This window comes from Osmerus mordax, chromosome 6, assembly GCF_038355195.1.
Source record: "Osmerus mordax isolate fOsmMor3 chromosome 6, fOsmMor3.pri, whole genome shotgun sequence".
NCBI lineage: Eukaryota > Metazoa > Chordata > Actinopteri > Osmeriformes > Osmeridae > Osmerus > Osmerus mordax.
Genome location: NC_090055.1, coordinates 12,311,024 through 12,327,339, shown reverse-complemented (window position 1 = coordinate 12,327,339; position 16,316 = coordinate 12,311,024). Strand labels below are relative to the sequence as shown.

The 16,316-nt window shown below is 45.3% G+C and overlaps 1 protein-coding gene across 1 annotated transcript; it reads left to right on the top strand.

Annotated features, from left to right (window-relative positions):
- The first annotated feature begins 3,328 nt into the window (after positions 1-3,328).
- dgat1b (diacylglycerol O-acyltransferase 1b) lies at positions 3,329-13,337 on the top strand. The gene is made up of 17 exons (XM_067238316.1): positions 3,329-3,662; positions 3,980-4,067; positions 6,090-6,130; positions 6,594-6,679; positions 7,590-7,642; positions 7,731-7,836; positions 9,721-9,849; positions 10,188-10,262; positions 10,386-10,489; positions 10,700-10,738; positions 10,905-10,946; positions 11,083-11,127; positions 11,213-11,325; positions 11,562-11,627; positions 11,826-11,913; positions 12,728-12,790; positions 12,861-13,337. Exons 1-17 carry the CDS (start codon positions 3,361-3,363, stop codon positions 13,023-13,025), a joined length of 1,605 nt encoding a protein of 534 aa, XP_067094417.1. The 5' UTR covers positions 3,329-3,360; the 3' UTR covers positions 13,026-13,337.
- Positions 13,338-16,316: the final 2,979 nt, after the last annotated feature.

The following is a 16,316-nucleotide window of genomic DNA, read 5'->3' as shown; positions in this document are numbered from 1 at the left end:
AAATAACACACCCGTCTTCTAAACATCCAACCCCCCCAACCCCCCCCCCCCCTTGAGGATTCACTTACACTTGGTCTAATTAACTGGTCCGCAACAAAGACGCCTCGAATCGCCTTCCTCTTCCAGCTCGAGCACGCTAATAATGAACGCTACTCCAACACTAGTCGGGTGACGCTACTGTAAAAGAGTGAACAGTAACACTTAACAAATATGGGACTCTGTAGGTTAGACGATACTGTCCACTACAGAGTCCATTCTGTGTCACAGACTGTAGCACAGTTGTTTCAGAACCTGTGCTCCCCTGCAGCTTATTCTGAGAGTCGTCTAATCTGATTTTGGTATTCTCTTGGTCTAATGTTAGATGCTTGTATGGTTCTTGGACAATCAACAGCATTAGAATCATTCCCCTCAAGAGTGTTTTGTCTGCCACTTCAGTTCCAACAAGTTGTCTTAATTACACTGTAGTGAAAAGGGCTTTATCAGCTGAGCATGAAGAAATTATTATTAGTATGAATTACATCGGAATGGCTGAACACACTTCAAAGTAGCTGTAGGACGGGAATAACAGAAAAACAGATCATTACCATTGTTTACATGATGGGCTGTGTGTGTGTGTGTGTGTGTGTGTGTGTGTGTGTGTGTGTGTGTGTGTGTGTGTGTGTGTGTGTGTGTGTGTGTGTGTGTGTGTGTGTGTGTGTGTGTGTGTGTGCGTGCGTGTGTGTGCAACCACGATCAAATTCAGAGTCAGTGCTGTAGTTTAATTGGAGAAACTTTATAATTCTGCTTCTTCATTTCTCAATTACTTTCTTTTCCGTTCTGCAAATTGGAGGGAAAATGCTTTGATTAAGAAGTGGCTTCACGAGAAGACTTATGTTAACAATGAAAAAGTGTGATAGGAAACTTTTAAGTACTTTTTCAAAGAACCTGAATGAGCTTCGGAGAACCGTGTAAATGTAGGCAAGGCCTACTGTAGTAGAAAATACCGAAAGAACAAACAGACAATGGAATGCTTCCTATTGAATTAAAACACCATCAGTAGGATTCAAGGGAGCCCCCACCACACACACACATGCACATTTGCATGCACAAATGCATGCACACACACACAGGCTTCCTGGCACAGGAATGCATGCACACACACAATCACTCACATGCTTCCTGGCACAGGCATTCATGCAGACACATACACACACTGACACACACATATGCATGCATGAACACACAGACGTACAAACACACACAGACATAAAAGAGTGAATGACATTTCCTCTGGGCAGTTGAAGCATCACACACACTCACAGACACACACACTCACACACACGGTCTGCTTCACTCACACAGGGAATTTCCACTTCCATCGTGCCCTTTCAAACGCCAAGCAAGTAGCCCGATTTTAGGAGGCAGAAAATTGGCTGTTGCATCCTCATTTGTCTGACCACTTTACAAAGCGGAACCTCTCAGATGGAATAAAGTGCCCTTGGGTCAAAAAGACCGTCTCGTAAGCCTAGTCACAGGTAACGCCATGTCACGCAGCCTCGTATCCTTCCACTCTCCCTAGAGAACTGGCATCACTAGACAGAGGGGACTACTGTATATGGCCTGCTGATAATGAAGAAGCTTTAATGGATTCCAGACCAGTTGAGTGGTCATGAGGCAGCAGATGTTCCACGTTATAGGAGTTAGACGGAGACCAAACAGAAAGAGAGAAAGTGGGAGAACAGAAAAAAGGGAGAGCGAGAGACACCCAGAGTGGGAGACAGAGAAGGGGGAGGAGTGGGGCTCCTCTCGACACCGGGCTTGTTTCCGAGGTTACCCATCTGTCTCCGCCCGGCCTGTCTGGGAAGAAAGACGGTAGTCAGACTGAGTCCTTGACTGAACTGCAAAAGTGCTGACATTGCCTCCATGGCGACGGCTCTATCAGTCCGCCCGGCTGCCGATCTGAGCGCAGATAAACTAGCTATGGGTCGCTAATGATTCTGAGTGAACGTGGCACCAGCTTGATGAAGGACCTTGTGTCTTTCCCCCTCGTGTTAGAATGAGTAATCCGTCTACTACAACTCTATTACAAGACCCAAGGACAAACTCCCACCAAGACCCATACTTCTCCTTCCCCACTCTGGGAGCCTGTAGCGCATAGCTTTAAAGCCCGACTGGATGTCTGACAGACCCACCCCTGCAAGATACACTCAGCGGGGCCCATGCAGTGACTAGGCATAAACAAAACAACCCCCTAGCCTATCCCCTTTAAAATACAGACTCCATCTTCCGAAGCCCCGTCTGAAAAACAGCGCGGTTCATCTCCACTCAAGGACAGGGGAAGAAAGAATGGGAGGGGAGAAGTCGGGGGTGGGGGATTGGAAGGCACATTTTGAGGTCACCTCCCCAGCCTGTTTCGGACCAGACAGAAGCTTGTAAACCTTCCTCCGCTGTTCAAACCGAAGACAGATTAATAATTGATCGACAAACCTCTTATTCTCTAAATTTTAAATGCCTCCCGCTATCAAAAATAACTTCTTATGTGGAGGGCTAAAAAGACTGCACGCAAGAGGCTGCCCTGCTTGATTCACCTCTCAAAGCATGCGCCAAGAGGGCAACAAAGAACAACCAAAATGCCTCATAGCCATGTGCTGTATTGAGAATCTAATCCAATGTGTTCAAATACATTACTGGAGCATCTGGAGGGATTGATCTGTTGACGTGTATTTGGGCTATACAATACAGCATGGCGGTCCTATTCTGTCCATTTGCAGGCCTCATAGGCTGTTTAACTGCATGTGTAGACGTGCATGGGTGCAGAGAGGTATGAATAATTACTTGACCACGAATGTCCCTCTGATCTAATGATGATTTGTGCAGCGCTACAATGTGTGAGACCTTTGTGCTTTCGAATGTTATCAGTTGTATGGATGGAATACTAAATTTGGTCCAATTGATTATGCTCAAGGTCTCTCTCATCAGAGTTTGGGCAGCTAAGTCTGATAAAGGAAAATCAATTAAATTGATTGACTTACACAAGCAACTTTTGATGGGAGCTGGAGTAGCCTTCCATAGTCAACTGATCTCTCAGAGAATGCAGGCTACAGGTATATTGCACAGTAAAATGCACAACAGTGGGTTATAAACTATTTATAGAAGTGATCTATATAATGCCGGTTTTAAGACGTAAAAGTAGCATTTTGCTATACATTTTTTCACCGATCTACCACCTATTTTCGACGCCAGGGGTACAGGGAGCCACCAAAAGAAAACAGTGTGTTATTGTTGCCACGCCTGCACTTGAATCACGCCTAGACACGGAACCACAATACTATGTGATTTCGCAATTGTGTTAAGCAATGTCAGAAGAACTTTGCTTGTAAAATGAGAGAAGGTAAAGTGCAACAGGCTACAACTCAAATTCTAAGGAAAAAAGTGCGACACAAATGTTGCTTTGAGAAAATGAATGACATGGACGAAGTTGGGCCAATAACCCGCAGAAGGAGGGCTACAATTACGTCTGCGAGAGAGAATGTTTCCCTAAAACGAATCAATAGAAAGGGTATTCAAAACGTACAGGGAAACGGTAATAACGTTGTATTTAAGCAAAATGTATCCGAAATTCCGTCTTCTAAAACTCCGACGGAGAGGAGAAATCGGAAGACTGCTCCAATTGAGTCACTGAGGTAAGATAACTTGGCAAGGCAATGACAGAAAAGTACATTTCTAATTAATCTATAAAATATTTTTAATACGTCGCTTACAACAATGGTGCTATACAGAAGGAAATATTATGCCCAGAGCCTTGGCTACCAAGTCCAGTGTTGAGCAGCGGAAAGGGCATTTTAGGTTACGAGTGATGCTTGATTTGAACTCCGGCGCACGTTGTCAAGTATTACTTGGACAGTGGGGGGCTGCGTCAGATTCTTCGCACTTATTTGCCGAATTTATTTAGTGGTCTAATATTTGTTCAATATATTTTCCCCTCCCAACCTATCCACAGTTGCCACTCTGTGCAGGAGTCCCTTCTGAGCTCCACTAGTGGCTACAGAAACTACAGAGGCGTCCTCAACTGGTGTGTTGTGATGTTGGTAAGAACATGGTTCACTATCAGTAGATATATTTCCATGAGTTGTAGGTCTGTTTTATTTAACATCTAAATAAATAAATCATATTTTCACATTGTGTGGAAGTACCTTACCGCAGCTTACAATATGAAGGAGCATTTTCTATTTATTTGATCTGTTTCAAGCAAACCTTTTAGTACGAAAACCTTCTACAACTTTACAAAACTATGCAAGTGGTTAAAGAGTGCATTTTAGATTTAATTTTTTTCTCTCAATGTATTTTATGCTATGACGTATCAATGCAGACAGACAGTATACGGGTGGCAAGTATTGTGTGACAATGCAGGCCTGGGTGATACAGCAGGCACACCCCTCAGTATGACACTCCATTGGGAGCAGTGAATTGAAACCTCCTAACCCTGTGTCACGCTACAGTGCATTGGTGTCGTTGGGGTGGGGAGCAAAAATCGAACATGCATCCACAAAATGGGCTTGGGAAGTCCTCAGCACTTTGTTTCCTCTGCTCAGCACTCTGGGTCTTAATATGTTCCTCACCTCTTGAGGGGTAAACGAAATGTGTTGTAGGTAATGTCTGACATAGGCACAAGGCCCTGTCAATAGCCACCCTGCGAAACCATTCTAGGCCCTGAAGCTGAGTAGGGCTGTCCCCTTTTCCATCCTTGGATGGAATCTGTTCCAACAGATGCTGTGAGGAGAGCCAGAAGGGGCACAATATCCCTCTGATAGGTTGACAAACCGATTCATTTTCATCATCTGCCCCCTTCCTGTTTCACTCTTAATTCTGCACGAGACCTTTTTTCACTTGAAAACATACAATTACTCACAAGGTTACCAGAGACCTTTACTCACAAATACGTTAAAATAAAAGAATTCTCCAAAGGGGAGATTGCTGGTCAATAAAATGGTTGATAATTAACTATTTACAGTACCATTTATCCTGTTTATCTTGTGTATTTCTGAAAATACAGCATGTATTTGTATTTAGAAACATGGAGTCTCTTCATGCTCGATCGACAAAACTACAGATATAGGCTACCCCACTGCTTCATTTTTCTGACTGTTGCTATTTGCCCGAGTCGTCTCAGTTTCTCCGTCTGAATGTGGGACAACTTCTGTAGCTGCCTAATCACTCTGGTAATAACCTTGCTTTGTTGCTGCTAATTCAAACTGGCTTTGAAGTCAGAGAGGAGGGAGGGGAAACAGCAGGATATTTTTCTGACTCCCCAGCCTCTACCAGTAGGACAGGCTAAAACCGTCATGTTTGTTTGAACGGTGGAAACAGTTGTTGGGTTCAAGGATTTTCAAATGATGCAGAGGTCATTGTGGATAGTCGTCCCCTGAGCATATCACACACAATTAAAATTAGGATCTAGTGCTAGTTTAAATGACGATAACTTGGTCTTCATCTCAGTCAGTTGTTTTGGCTTTAAATATGTTTATACATCCTACTCTTTGGCTTTGAATCCTGTGAACCGCCTTTCTCTCTTATTAGAAAACGTGTAGGCAAGCATTATCTAGCCGTTTCTTCTATACCTTTTAAGCCAAACAGCACCCCTAGAGGCAAATTGCACGCATACACACGTCATATCTTTCAGGCTAATCATACATCCAAAAATAAACATTCTGCAACAGCTAGTTTATGTGAGTGTTTGTCAGATCAGGGCTGTAGCCAGCTTAGTGAGTTTCAAACCCTCAGAGAATACGTTTGAGCTCCTGAGGCAGCCGCTAATCCGTGCTTTGAAACAAGATCATTTTGTCGTCAGAGGAGTTTTTTCATACTTTGTGAACTTTTATCTAATTCCCACTAAATGTCTTTGTGCCCCGTAATGAAGTATTCGAATACAGTCTTGTTATGTGGAGGAAGGAAGAGAGAGAATGGGGAAAAAAAGATCCACAAAAAGGAGAGAGCCTGAACTTCATCCCTATCAGACTCACACAGATCCAAGCTGTCATAGAACGTATATGTATCACAACACAGTCCTGTATATTAGATTCATAAGTTCATTGCCAAACATTGTGTTTCAGGTCTTGAGCAATGCTCGACTCTTCCTTGAAAACCTGTTAAAGTAAGTGCACCCGACAGGTAGGAGGACATTATGGGATGAAATGTCTTCTGCAATGCTGCTGTCCCAGTGACTGTGTGTGTGTGGGTTTGTGCCTTTGTATGTGTGTGTGAGAGTGTGTGTGCGTAGTGACATGAGGCGAACAGCCAGGTCTCCTATGGAGGGAGTGTGTATGATGTTGTAGCCCTACTGCTGTGTCCATATGCTGGGGTGTCCACTGCTAGCATGCTGCTGCTGTTGCCCAGATGACAACTATATATTACTGTTTTGTACACCTATACATAATAACCCTTGTGTTATGAAAACAAAAGACTTTGTCGTTTATTCATTGAAACCATGCTATAGTCCCTAACTTGATTTTACAGTTACAGTACTGCTAACATACCACTTAAAGTGTGAGAAAGTAGTCAACCTGACATCTTGTGAAACTCAAATGCTTTAAAAACTGAATGCACTATTTTCTCAGGTATGGCATATTAGTGGACCCAATACAAGTGATTTCCCTTTTCGTGAAGGACCCCTATAGCTGGCCAGCGGGATGCCTCATCATCGGTACAGTATATTAGCCACAGCAGAACTCTACACCTCAATGCCCCTTACCTCCCCTCTCCTCAGTCCTCCCTCCATCCCTCCTCCAGATCAGGAGAGGAGGACAAGATAGAGGAGGAGGGAAGTAGGAAGAGGAGGGCAGTAACAGTCAGCAGTGCTGCAGCCTTCTCCAGAGGAACATACACCTGCTCCAGTTTATTAATGTACGCTACCGCACTGCCCTGCACCGTACTGCACTATTACTGCAGACCCGGAGATAAGGGGGAGGGGGGGAGGGGGTGGCTTTGGGGGGGGGAGATTCCTGGCCAGGAGCTGACTATCTAACTCTGTCCTCGAAAGGACCCCAGTGGCAGATCCACTGCAGCAGCAGAGTTCATTCAGACATAACGTAGGGCCTCTTTTACAACCCGTTATTACGCTCAAGTCGTTCTGTTGATTTGAAGGCAAACCTTGATAGATTCATACACAGAACCCTGTGGGTTTTCAACAACTTCTTACACTAGATATTTTGGATGCACTGTACTGTTTCTTGTACAAACTATTAGTTTTTTTGTGGGTGTTCACTAGAAGAACACGCCGGTAGGAACAAAGGAAGTCAATCGTCTTAACCAAACACCAGATCAGATGACATACTGGTGCAACCTGCTTCTTGGTTGTTGAGAAATAAACCCACTATGCAACTCAGGGGAGAGTTTGTGTGTGTGTTCACTGTGCAATTTTATTTCCCCATATTGCAGTAATAGTCAAGTCTAGCACATACTGTATCATGTGGGTGTAGAACATACTGTATAGTTAGGGTTGGTTCGTCTACTTTCTGTGACTGATGTGGGTCTGCAGCTTCAGATTGGGAGACCAGTACAGTAAAAAACCACAAGAAGCGACACTAAAGGGGTCCGTTTGTTTTTTCTTCCAGTGGCGAACGTCTTCATCCTGGTCACCCTGTACACCGAGAGATGGCTCTCGATGGTGAGGTGAACACACGTCACACACCCTGTCTTGTGTGATGTGTTGGCCGAGAGGGAGCAGTGATGTTAATGTTCTTCTGTTCTTCCAGGGCAGGTTTGGAGAGCATCTGGGCCTGATGATCCACTCCACCAACCTGTCAATCATTCTGGCCTTCCCTGTGTTTGTGGTGCTGATGGTGGACTCCATCACTCCAGGTACGCTTAGGAGAAGAAACAATAGAATTCAAATAGAGTACAATACAATGGGATTGTGTTATAGGATACAGTATGATGTGATATGATATGCATAGGATACAAAATGACAGGTCTGCCCAACCCTGTTCATGGAAAGCTACCGACCTGTGGTTGTTTTGTTTCAATCCTAATCCTGTTTGACTATCTGAATCATGTTTGTTATAAGTATAGGTTTGGATAAGAGAAGGAGAAAGGACCTGCTAAATTAGGGTAGGATTTGAGATGTGATAGGTTAGAGAGGATAGGACAGGGAAGGGTAGAATAAATCTTTTGTCACAACACAAATCTGGCTTCACTCCTGCCCTAACTCCTAGACTAATCTCTGTATTCCCTGTCTTTGGTGTGTTATGAGCTCATCCCAGTGTGTCCTAGTACATGAATGGGCCTAGTCAGTCATGACTGAATGAGTCCCAGGGGGAGGGGGGAAAGGAGGGGGGGAGTAGGAGGGAAGTCAGAGTGCCAGAAGAGGAGTGGTGTAGAGAGATGTCAGGCGCCAGAAAAGGCAGGGTCAGGGAGAGGTCAACGTCAACCTGACTTTGCCAGGCCGTTGGACTGCCAAGATGGCCACCCCTGGCCCACTGTCATCATGGCAATCGTCAGGAAAAATCCATGTAACGACAAAGCTATTTGCACTGGAGACGGAACATAGTATGTTCTCAACAGTGTGCGACAAGGTTGTCACATGTACCCAGACACAGGTGGCATCTGGCAAACATTAACCACAACAGCAAGCAACAGCGAGAGTTTTGGCCGTAAAACATCTTTCTCCATACTTTCCCGTTTTAAAACGACTCGGGTCTACGTTTCACAAAACAACTCAATCATACAGGTTACTCAGCCTTCAACTCTTGTCAGCAGAGTATGTGTAAGTGTGTGTCACCAGCACAGGTCGCATACCCCCTTTCCCCAGCCTGCCCGTTTCCTCTCATCTGCCATCTCTCTGGGAGGGCACTGAGACGTGCCATCTGCCGGTTGTACCTCCTCCATGCGCACTGCTCCGACATCAAGGTCAGGAGAGAGGTCCGTGCAGGCCCCGCTTGGCACGGCCGCCAGCCTCTGTCTCTCTGTGCCCGTGCCATCCTGCGGACTCCAGCAAGGCCGTTTCCATCGAGCATATGGCCGCTATTGATGTCGTCGTAGCACGTAGCATATGGTTGCTATTGATAAAGCTGTGGCAGGCTAGGCTAAGCTAGGCTAGGCTGGGAGAGGGGTCTCACTGGGGGATACAGTGCTACAGTGGGTTACAAGGACACAGGGACCAGTGGTCTAACTGGAGGTGCCTGGGGTATGGGATAAAAGGCTTAGTCTGGTTCTACTGACTCTTCTGCAGGATCGTTGGCTGGATACAGTGTGAGAGGACTGTTAAGTGTTATAGCCCTTGGCAGAGATTAATGTGCAATGTCATCTCTAGATAAAGACTTAATGTAACTGTTTAGATGGCAGAGAAGACCCAAAAGAATGACATTCCTGAGCTTCTTGTTAGCCCTTGACAGCTAACCACATACGTTATAAAAGACTACAGTACCAGTTTGCTGAGGGGGATGAAATAATTTATTTGAACTTACACTTACCTAGACATTCTTCACTAACTGTTGCTTCCCAGTGACACTAGATTGCATTAAGCCTGCACCACCTTGAGATTGCAGTACTTAAATATAAATTATAGAACAACTTCTGTATTTGAAAGCTTTCATGTTAACTACATTCCAACTCTGTAAAACCAATATTGTTTAGACATGTGGTGTTTGTCTGTATACACTTGAGAATTCTAACCATGAAAGCAAACTGGTATTCAATGACCTTGTTAAATATCTGTCTGTTTGATGTCTGTGTGTGTGTCTGTAGTGGGAGGGGCTTTGGCGCTGGGGGTGTACACCATTTTGTTCCTGAAGCTCTACTCCTATAAGGACGTCAACAGGTGGTGTCGAGAGATGAGTCATGCCAAGGTCCGGAGACTGGCCAGGTCACTGTCCTGTGAGTCGTGTGGGTGTGTGTCCTCCACACTTCCCCAATCTTTCTACTCTTTAGCCAACCAGCATTCTCTAAACTGACTCCTCCTCCATTCGTACCCAGCCAGCAATAGCAACACAAGACCGACTCTGTATTGCTGAAATTGCCATCTCTCTGTCTCTCTCAGTCTCTCCCTCTCCTTTTCTCTCTCTATCTTTCTCTCTCCTACACTGCCATCTACTGCCTCACATGCTGTAAGACCTCAAGTGTTTTAGGCTTGGTAATTGATGGCTGTGGTCATGTTTTTGGATTACGGTTGAATTGATGTTGAGTTAGCGTGTGTGCGATGCCGCCCTCTACAGGTCCGTCTTGGCAGAGCTCCAAAGGAGGCGTGGAACAGAGCCAGGTGTGCTACCCTGGCAACCTCACAATCCGAGGTCAGTCAACACAATGTAAAATAACACACACATATAAAACTCCTGCTATCACCCTATTAAATATTCAGACTAGACATTCTCTCACGTTCTGCCTTCGTACACCCTCCCTCCCTCCCTCCTTAGATCTGTATTATTTTGTTTTGGCTCCAACCTTGTGCTACGAGTTAAACTTCCCCCGGTCACCGCAGATACGTGTGAGTTTTCTGCTGAGGCGACTGTTTGAGATGGTGAGTGTCACACATGGTCAGACGCATGCAAACTTCTGGTCGCCAGGGGTCACAGTACTGGGGACTGCATACTGAACAGATTGTCATCATAACTGAATACAAATAGGATTAGATTTATACACTGTAGTCATATTGGGCTATTTCTTTGGCTCAAACAAGGTCGTCTAAATCCTGTTGTCTCTCTTGCTCTCTCCGTCTCTCCCTCCACAGTTGTTCTTCACACAGTTACTGGTGGGATTAACACAGCAGGTATGCCTGACACACGCTGGCATGTTATATACTGCTTAGATTTCTGTTCTAACGGTATCCAGGCCCTTGATACACTGTACATTAGCATAGCTGTGACCTACATATGCATGCACATATTTACACGATGAGTGCTCTGATGAGTGTCTGTTCACTTTCTGTTCATCAGTGGATGATCCCCATAATACGGAATTCGATGAAGCCATTGGAGGTACAGATGGGGGACTTTTCATTGTTTACCTCCATCTGTTTATTTCTTCTCCCCTCCTCCTTTACAAGCGTTTCATCTCTTCAACCCCCCCATTTCAATATCATTGTATATATTAACCCCTTCCTGTCCTCTCCAGGACATGGACTTGTCTCTGATGGTGGAGCGTCTTCTCAGGCTAGCAGTAAGTTGAAAGTTGCGAAAACACAGAATGAGGAAGGGCTACTTATAAAGGATACGACTTTACATAATTTCCTTCCCTCTGTCAGGTACCTAATCACCTGCTGTGGCTGATCTTCTTCTATTCCTTCTTCCACTCCACTCTCAACTTTGCGGCAGAGCTCCTGCGCTTCGGAGACAGGGAGTTCTACCGAGACTGGTGGTACGATGACGTCCGTCAAATACTATTAGCAAATACTGTCAAATACTCTCAAAACCAATGCATTGATGCCAATGGATCAGTTCAATGACTGCCAATAGGGAAATAAATCCATTGCACCAATAATTCATACGGACTCATTTAGAGTCATTCACTCAGGTTATCGCTTCAACAGAATGTTGACCTGCACTACAGGACTAATTGATCGCTGGACATCCACGTTTCTGTGTTTGATTCAGGAACTCTGAGACAGTCACTTACTTCTGGCAGAACTGGAACATCCCTGTCCACAAGTGGTGCCTACGGTGAGTTAGATAAAGCCTTCCTCCGCTCTCAAGATATCCACTCTCTCTTTCCCTCTCACACACGTTGTCCTACTCTCTTCCTCGAGTAAGCTGTGATGTCGAAGGACTCTTGATTGGAAGGGTGTCTGATGTATTGTGTTATGTCTGTTTCTCTCCACTCTCTCTCTTTCTCTCTCTCTTTCTCTCTCTCCCCCAAAGCCACTTCTATAAGCCCTTGCTGCGGAAGGGTGTAAGCAAGTGGGCCAGCCAATCAGCCGTCTTCTTTGCCTCTGCCTTCTTTCACGAGGTGAGACTCACGAGACACAGTTGGCGGTGTTTATTCTCAGCCTCGTTCATTTCGCGTTTTGGACGCTTTTAAGGCGTGGATACCTGCACACCTCACATCCCGCTGAGACCGAGGGGTCGCAGTGAGACTACAACCCCCCCTGAGGTGTCGCATTTTGGGCAGCTAGCCAGTCCCCTTCCTCGCTGAGGAATGAAGGTCAGCCTAGGAGGACGGAGAGAGAGGAGATAAGGAGAGGAAAGGAGAACAGAGGAGCAGAAAGGAAACGAGAGGAGAGCAGAGCAGTGGAGGAGATAAGTGGAAGAACACAGACTAGAGGGGTATAGGAGGGGGGAGAGGAGAGATGGAGGAGAAGAGAGCGGAAGGGTGCGAAAAAGGAGCAGGGATGAGGAGGACAGCCGAGGGGAGGGGGGGGGGGAGAAGTAAAGAGTAGGGAGTAGGAATACAGGGCAAGGAAGCTTATCTGGGTAGTGGTAGAGGAGATAAGACCTAGCTCAGAGAGCAGGGAGGAGAGGCTGAGATAGGAGAGAGTCCAGGATACAGGCGGACAGGACCGGACGGACACACAGTCACCTTCAGAGACGGGGAAGACATGGTTCTGGGCTGGGGGTGGTTGAATGTGTTAACCTGTCTCTTCCATTCCCTCTTTTTACATCAATAATACACCAATGTTGCAACATGTTTGTGCTATCCAATAGTAGTTTGGTGTGTGAGCCTATTCATGTGGACGCGTGTGTTTGAGGGTTTTTAGATGTCTGTTTAGGTGTCTGTATAGCTACAGAGTGTAGATCCTGATACTGTTTTCTGTTTGTTACAGTACCTGGTCAGTGTTCCTCTGAAGATGTTTAGACTGTGGGCGTTCATGGGCATGATGGCCCAGGTAAGGAAACATGACAACAACAGGCGAATGTTTAGTTTTCGTTAATTGATTTGTTTTTCTATGAACGCAGCTCCCGTTGGCCTGGTTTGTGGCCCGCTTCCTCAGCGGGAACTACGGCAATGCGGCAGTCTGGATCTCACTCATCATTGGCCAGCCCATTGCCGTTCTGATGTACGTCCATGACTACTACGTGCTTCACCACAGGGTGGAGACAGAGGCTCCTGGGACACTATAGTGCCCCCTACATGCCTGGCTGAATGATGTATCAGCTGTCTGGAACAGTGGATATGGGGCCTTTTTTTAGCTTATTGCCATTTGTTCTATTTAAAGAAGTGAACTTAGGAGTAGTACGGAAGCAAGTTCTTGAGCAACCATCGTGAAAGTGAAAATCATCTCGTCAGGTCTCCCTCAAGGAATCAGAGAAGTAGTTTGTGTACTTCCTCCTATCGGCCACATTGAACACTGAATGCACTGCTAAGGTTTTGTAACAGAGGGCATTATATCGTTTTATAAATAGAGTTTGAATGGTATGTCAATAAAATGTCTACAATGACTACATTTAGCCGTTGTTTTTTTGATGGTGGGCGTGCTGCCACCAGACGTGCATCAGCTTTCCTCCAGTCCTGACAGGTGAGGTGTCCGGTGGTCAGGAGAGGTGCTGCTGTGATCAGAAGCAGGGTGTATTGGCATGCACTGGCTGGTTCTGTGTCTCCTCTTTGCCACCTTGCCATGCTGACATGTTTAGCAACTCACCCAGCACCGAGGCAGCTCTTTACTGGAAACTTCCTTTTGATTCCAGAGGAGTGAGAGAGTTTAGAAGACTTAGAAAGCATGTGTGTGTGTGTACAGTATGTGTGTACAGTTTTTGTGTGTGTGTCACACAAGTCATTCTTTTTGCGTTAGCGATATACCCTGCAGCTGTTTCCTAACCTCAATAGATGCTAGATCTCATTTAGCAAAGTTATCCTTTAATCAGCAGTGAAGTGTAGCTATAGATTCTAAAGACTGATTAAGATGGCCTCAATAAAATATGATTCTTAACATTCCTCTAGTAATATTTCCAAACGGACTGAGCAGCAGTTGTTGTTCTGTAAGTGTGTGTGTGTGTGTGTGTGTGTGTGTGTGTGTGTGTGTGTGTGTGTGTGTGTGTGTGTGTGTGTGTGTGTGTGTGTGTGTGTGTGTGTGTGTGTGTGTGTGGATAAATAGGGAGCAAGACATGGAGAATCCATGTCTTGAAAGTATAGCACAAAACAGAAAATCTCAAACATCCCCCTTTCTAAGTCTCTCATTGCAAGGATCATGAAAACATCCTGAGGCACTTCTCACACTGTAACAGCAGGGACTGGACTCTGACTGGTCCTCATGCAGACGCCGGCAGACTTGGTTCCATCATAAAAAGTAGTTTCCTTGCATGTTCCCTTATTAACTTCCCTCAAAGGATGTCCTTTCAAGATGGAGGCAGATTAATGTATGGTGCATGAAAAAGATACAGTGGCTTCTATGGAGAATTAGTCGTCTCCGATCGGTGAAAAGGAGCGAACAGGACATGGAAGAGGAATAGGGGACATGGATAAGGATTAGGGGACATGGATAAGGATTAGGGGACATGGAAGAGGAACAGGGAACATGGAAGAGGAACAGGGAACATGGAAGAGGAACAGGGAACATGGAAGAGGAACAGGGAACATGGAAGAGGAACAGGGGACATGGATAAGGATTAGGGGACATAGAAGGAAGCGACTCTCCAGAAAGGAGCATAGGCCGATAGACAGTTGAAGAGATTGATGCTTGGGAGGCTCTGTATTCTCTCACACCAATGTCATCACATTCTGACAGTATATTCACACTCAAAACCCTCAAGACTACATCTCCCCAGCAGAATTATGTATGGAATATAAATATACATAATATATAGTGGGATGTATATGTATACATAGATTTCCTCAGCACATTCTACACCATCCCATGGTAGGTTGTCAGGAGAATGATCTGTGCCGTGGCATTTTAGTCAGGCCTCAGATAGAAAGCAGACCTGGGACATGGTCGGTGCTGTTGAGTGACTGGAAAGACGGACAGGGGAGGAAGATGGATGGCTTTCCATTCTGATGCCAGAAGAACACAGGGTTCAGAAACAGCCTGTCCACCTGAGAAGGGGAAAATATATATATGCGCACGTAAAACCCTTCTGCTTAGGATTTTTGACCAAACCCCTTTTGTATACTATTATTTTCTTACCCTTGCCCCAGACAATACTATCCATGGTCCAAACGTATCTCATGGCTAAGGTATGAGGTGGTTTAAACTAGTTTGTTTATCGTCCTTCAATCTAACAGTGTTTATGTAAAGATCACAGAAGACTAAATGGTTGTTTATTCATGTTGCAGTGAAGGGCCTGTCTAAACAGCACTTAGCATATTTGGCTCAACCTGGATTGGCCCGAACCAGAACAAAAAAATAATATTGTGTTGCATTTTGGACCTTTCAGGGTAATGCATTTGTCTGTGTGTGCGAGTGTGTGTGTGTGCATGTGTGTGTAGGTATGTGGGTATGCGTGCTTAGCTCAGGCTGAAGGTAACACAAGTCACATTTGGTCACAGGTGACTTGTGTTTTATCACATACCTAAAGGAGATGAGGACATGACTAAGAGCACAGGAACCTGTACTTTGTCACACTGACACAGTGTTAAACACACTGTTAGCAGTCTGAAAGCAGCAGGCAGGATGGAGCTGCTGTCCTCACAGACCCGACATCCAGCACTACTCTCAAGATACCTCAAATTTAGATAAAGTCCTTTTGGTCTAATGGTAGAAGTGTGGTCATAGTTAGACAGGGGCCCCGTGTTTAAAAAGGAATTTCGTACAAATCTCTCATCCTCTATCTCCCTGGTATGGATGTGAACCAGCTAGCTGCTTACCCTATATAACACTGCTCATCCCATTCTGCTGAACACGGATACTTTCAGTTACACAGAGCTAAAGTAATCCGTCATCCATCCACGTCCTCGGGAGTCTTTGTGGCGGTGAAATGGAGCTCTGTGTCTGAAAATCCCTTCCTTCGTCTCCCCGTATTCACTCTCACATTAATCCACTGGTACTCTGCAAATCCGTTATTGGAGAGAGAATTCCGGAACATCACAACGAAGCTGTGACAGAGCGAGACAAACGAGCTGCCTGAGCAGGAAATGTGGAAAAAGCACCGGCCCAAGCTCATTTTCGAAGATGGATGTGTCTAGGTGGGGGCCTCTCTTTCTCTCTGGCTTATTATTGCTGCTAACACTTGACTGAAATCGTATCATGTCACAAAAAGTGCAGTCACATTAAATTGTGTTTTTTTTCTCCGAAAAATCCCATTTGTATAGTGACTATGAACAGGGTTAGATGGTCAGCAAAGAGTCTGTAGGACGAGCCCACTGAAGGCTCTTTTTCAATAATTTTGTAATATCCTGCACTTATAAACGCGTTGATGGAACCCCATCAACACGAGTCAGCAGTACCCTAACTTGTGTGTGCCTAGTTCTTACAGTGG

What these genes read in the sequence shown, in the direction of transcription:
- dgat1b (XM_067238316.1), top strand. Translation starts at nt 3,361, where the DNA reads ATGAGAGAAGGTAAAGTGCAACAGGCTACAACTCAAATTCTAAGGAAA. An exon ending in ACTGGCCAGGTCACTGTCCT is followed by an intron (nt 9,850 to 10,187) that starts GTGAGTCGTGTG and finishes CGCCCTCTACAG; the next exon opens with GTCCGTCTTGGCAGAGCTCC. An exon ending in TGGTGGGATTAACACAGCAG is followed by an intron (nt 10,739 to 10,904) that starts GTATGCCTGACA and finishes TCTGTTCATCAG; the next exon opens with TGGATGATCCCCATAATACG.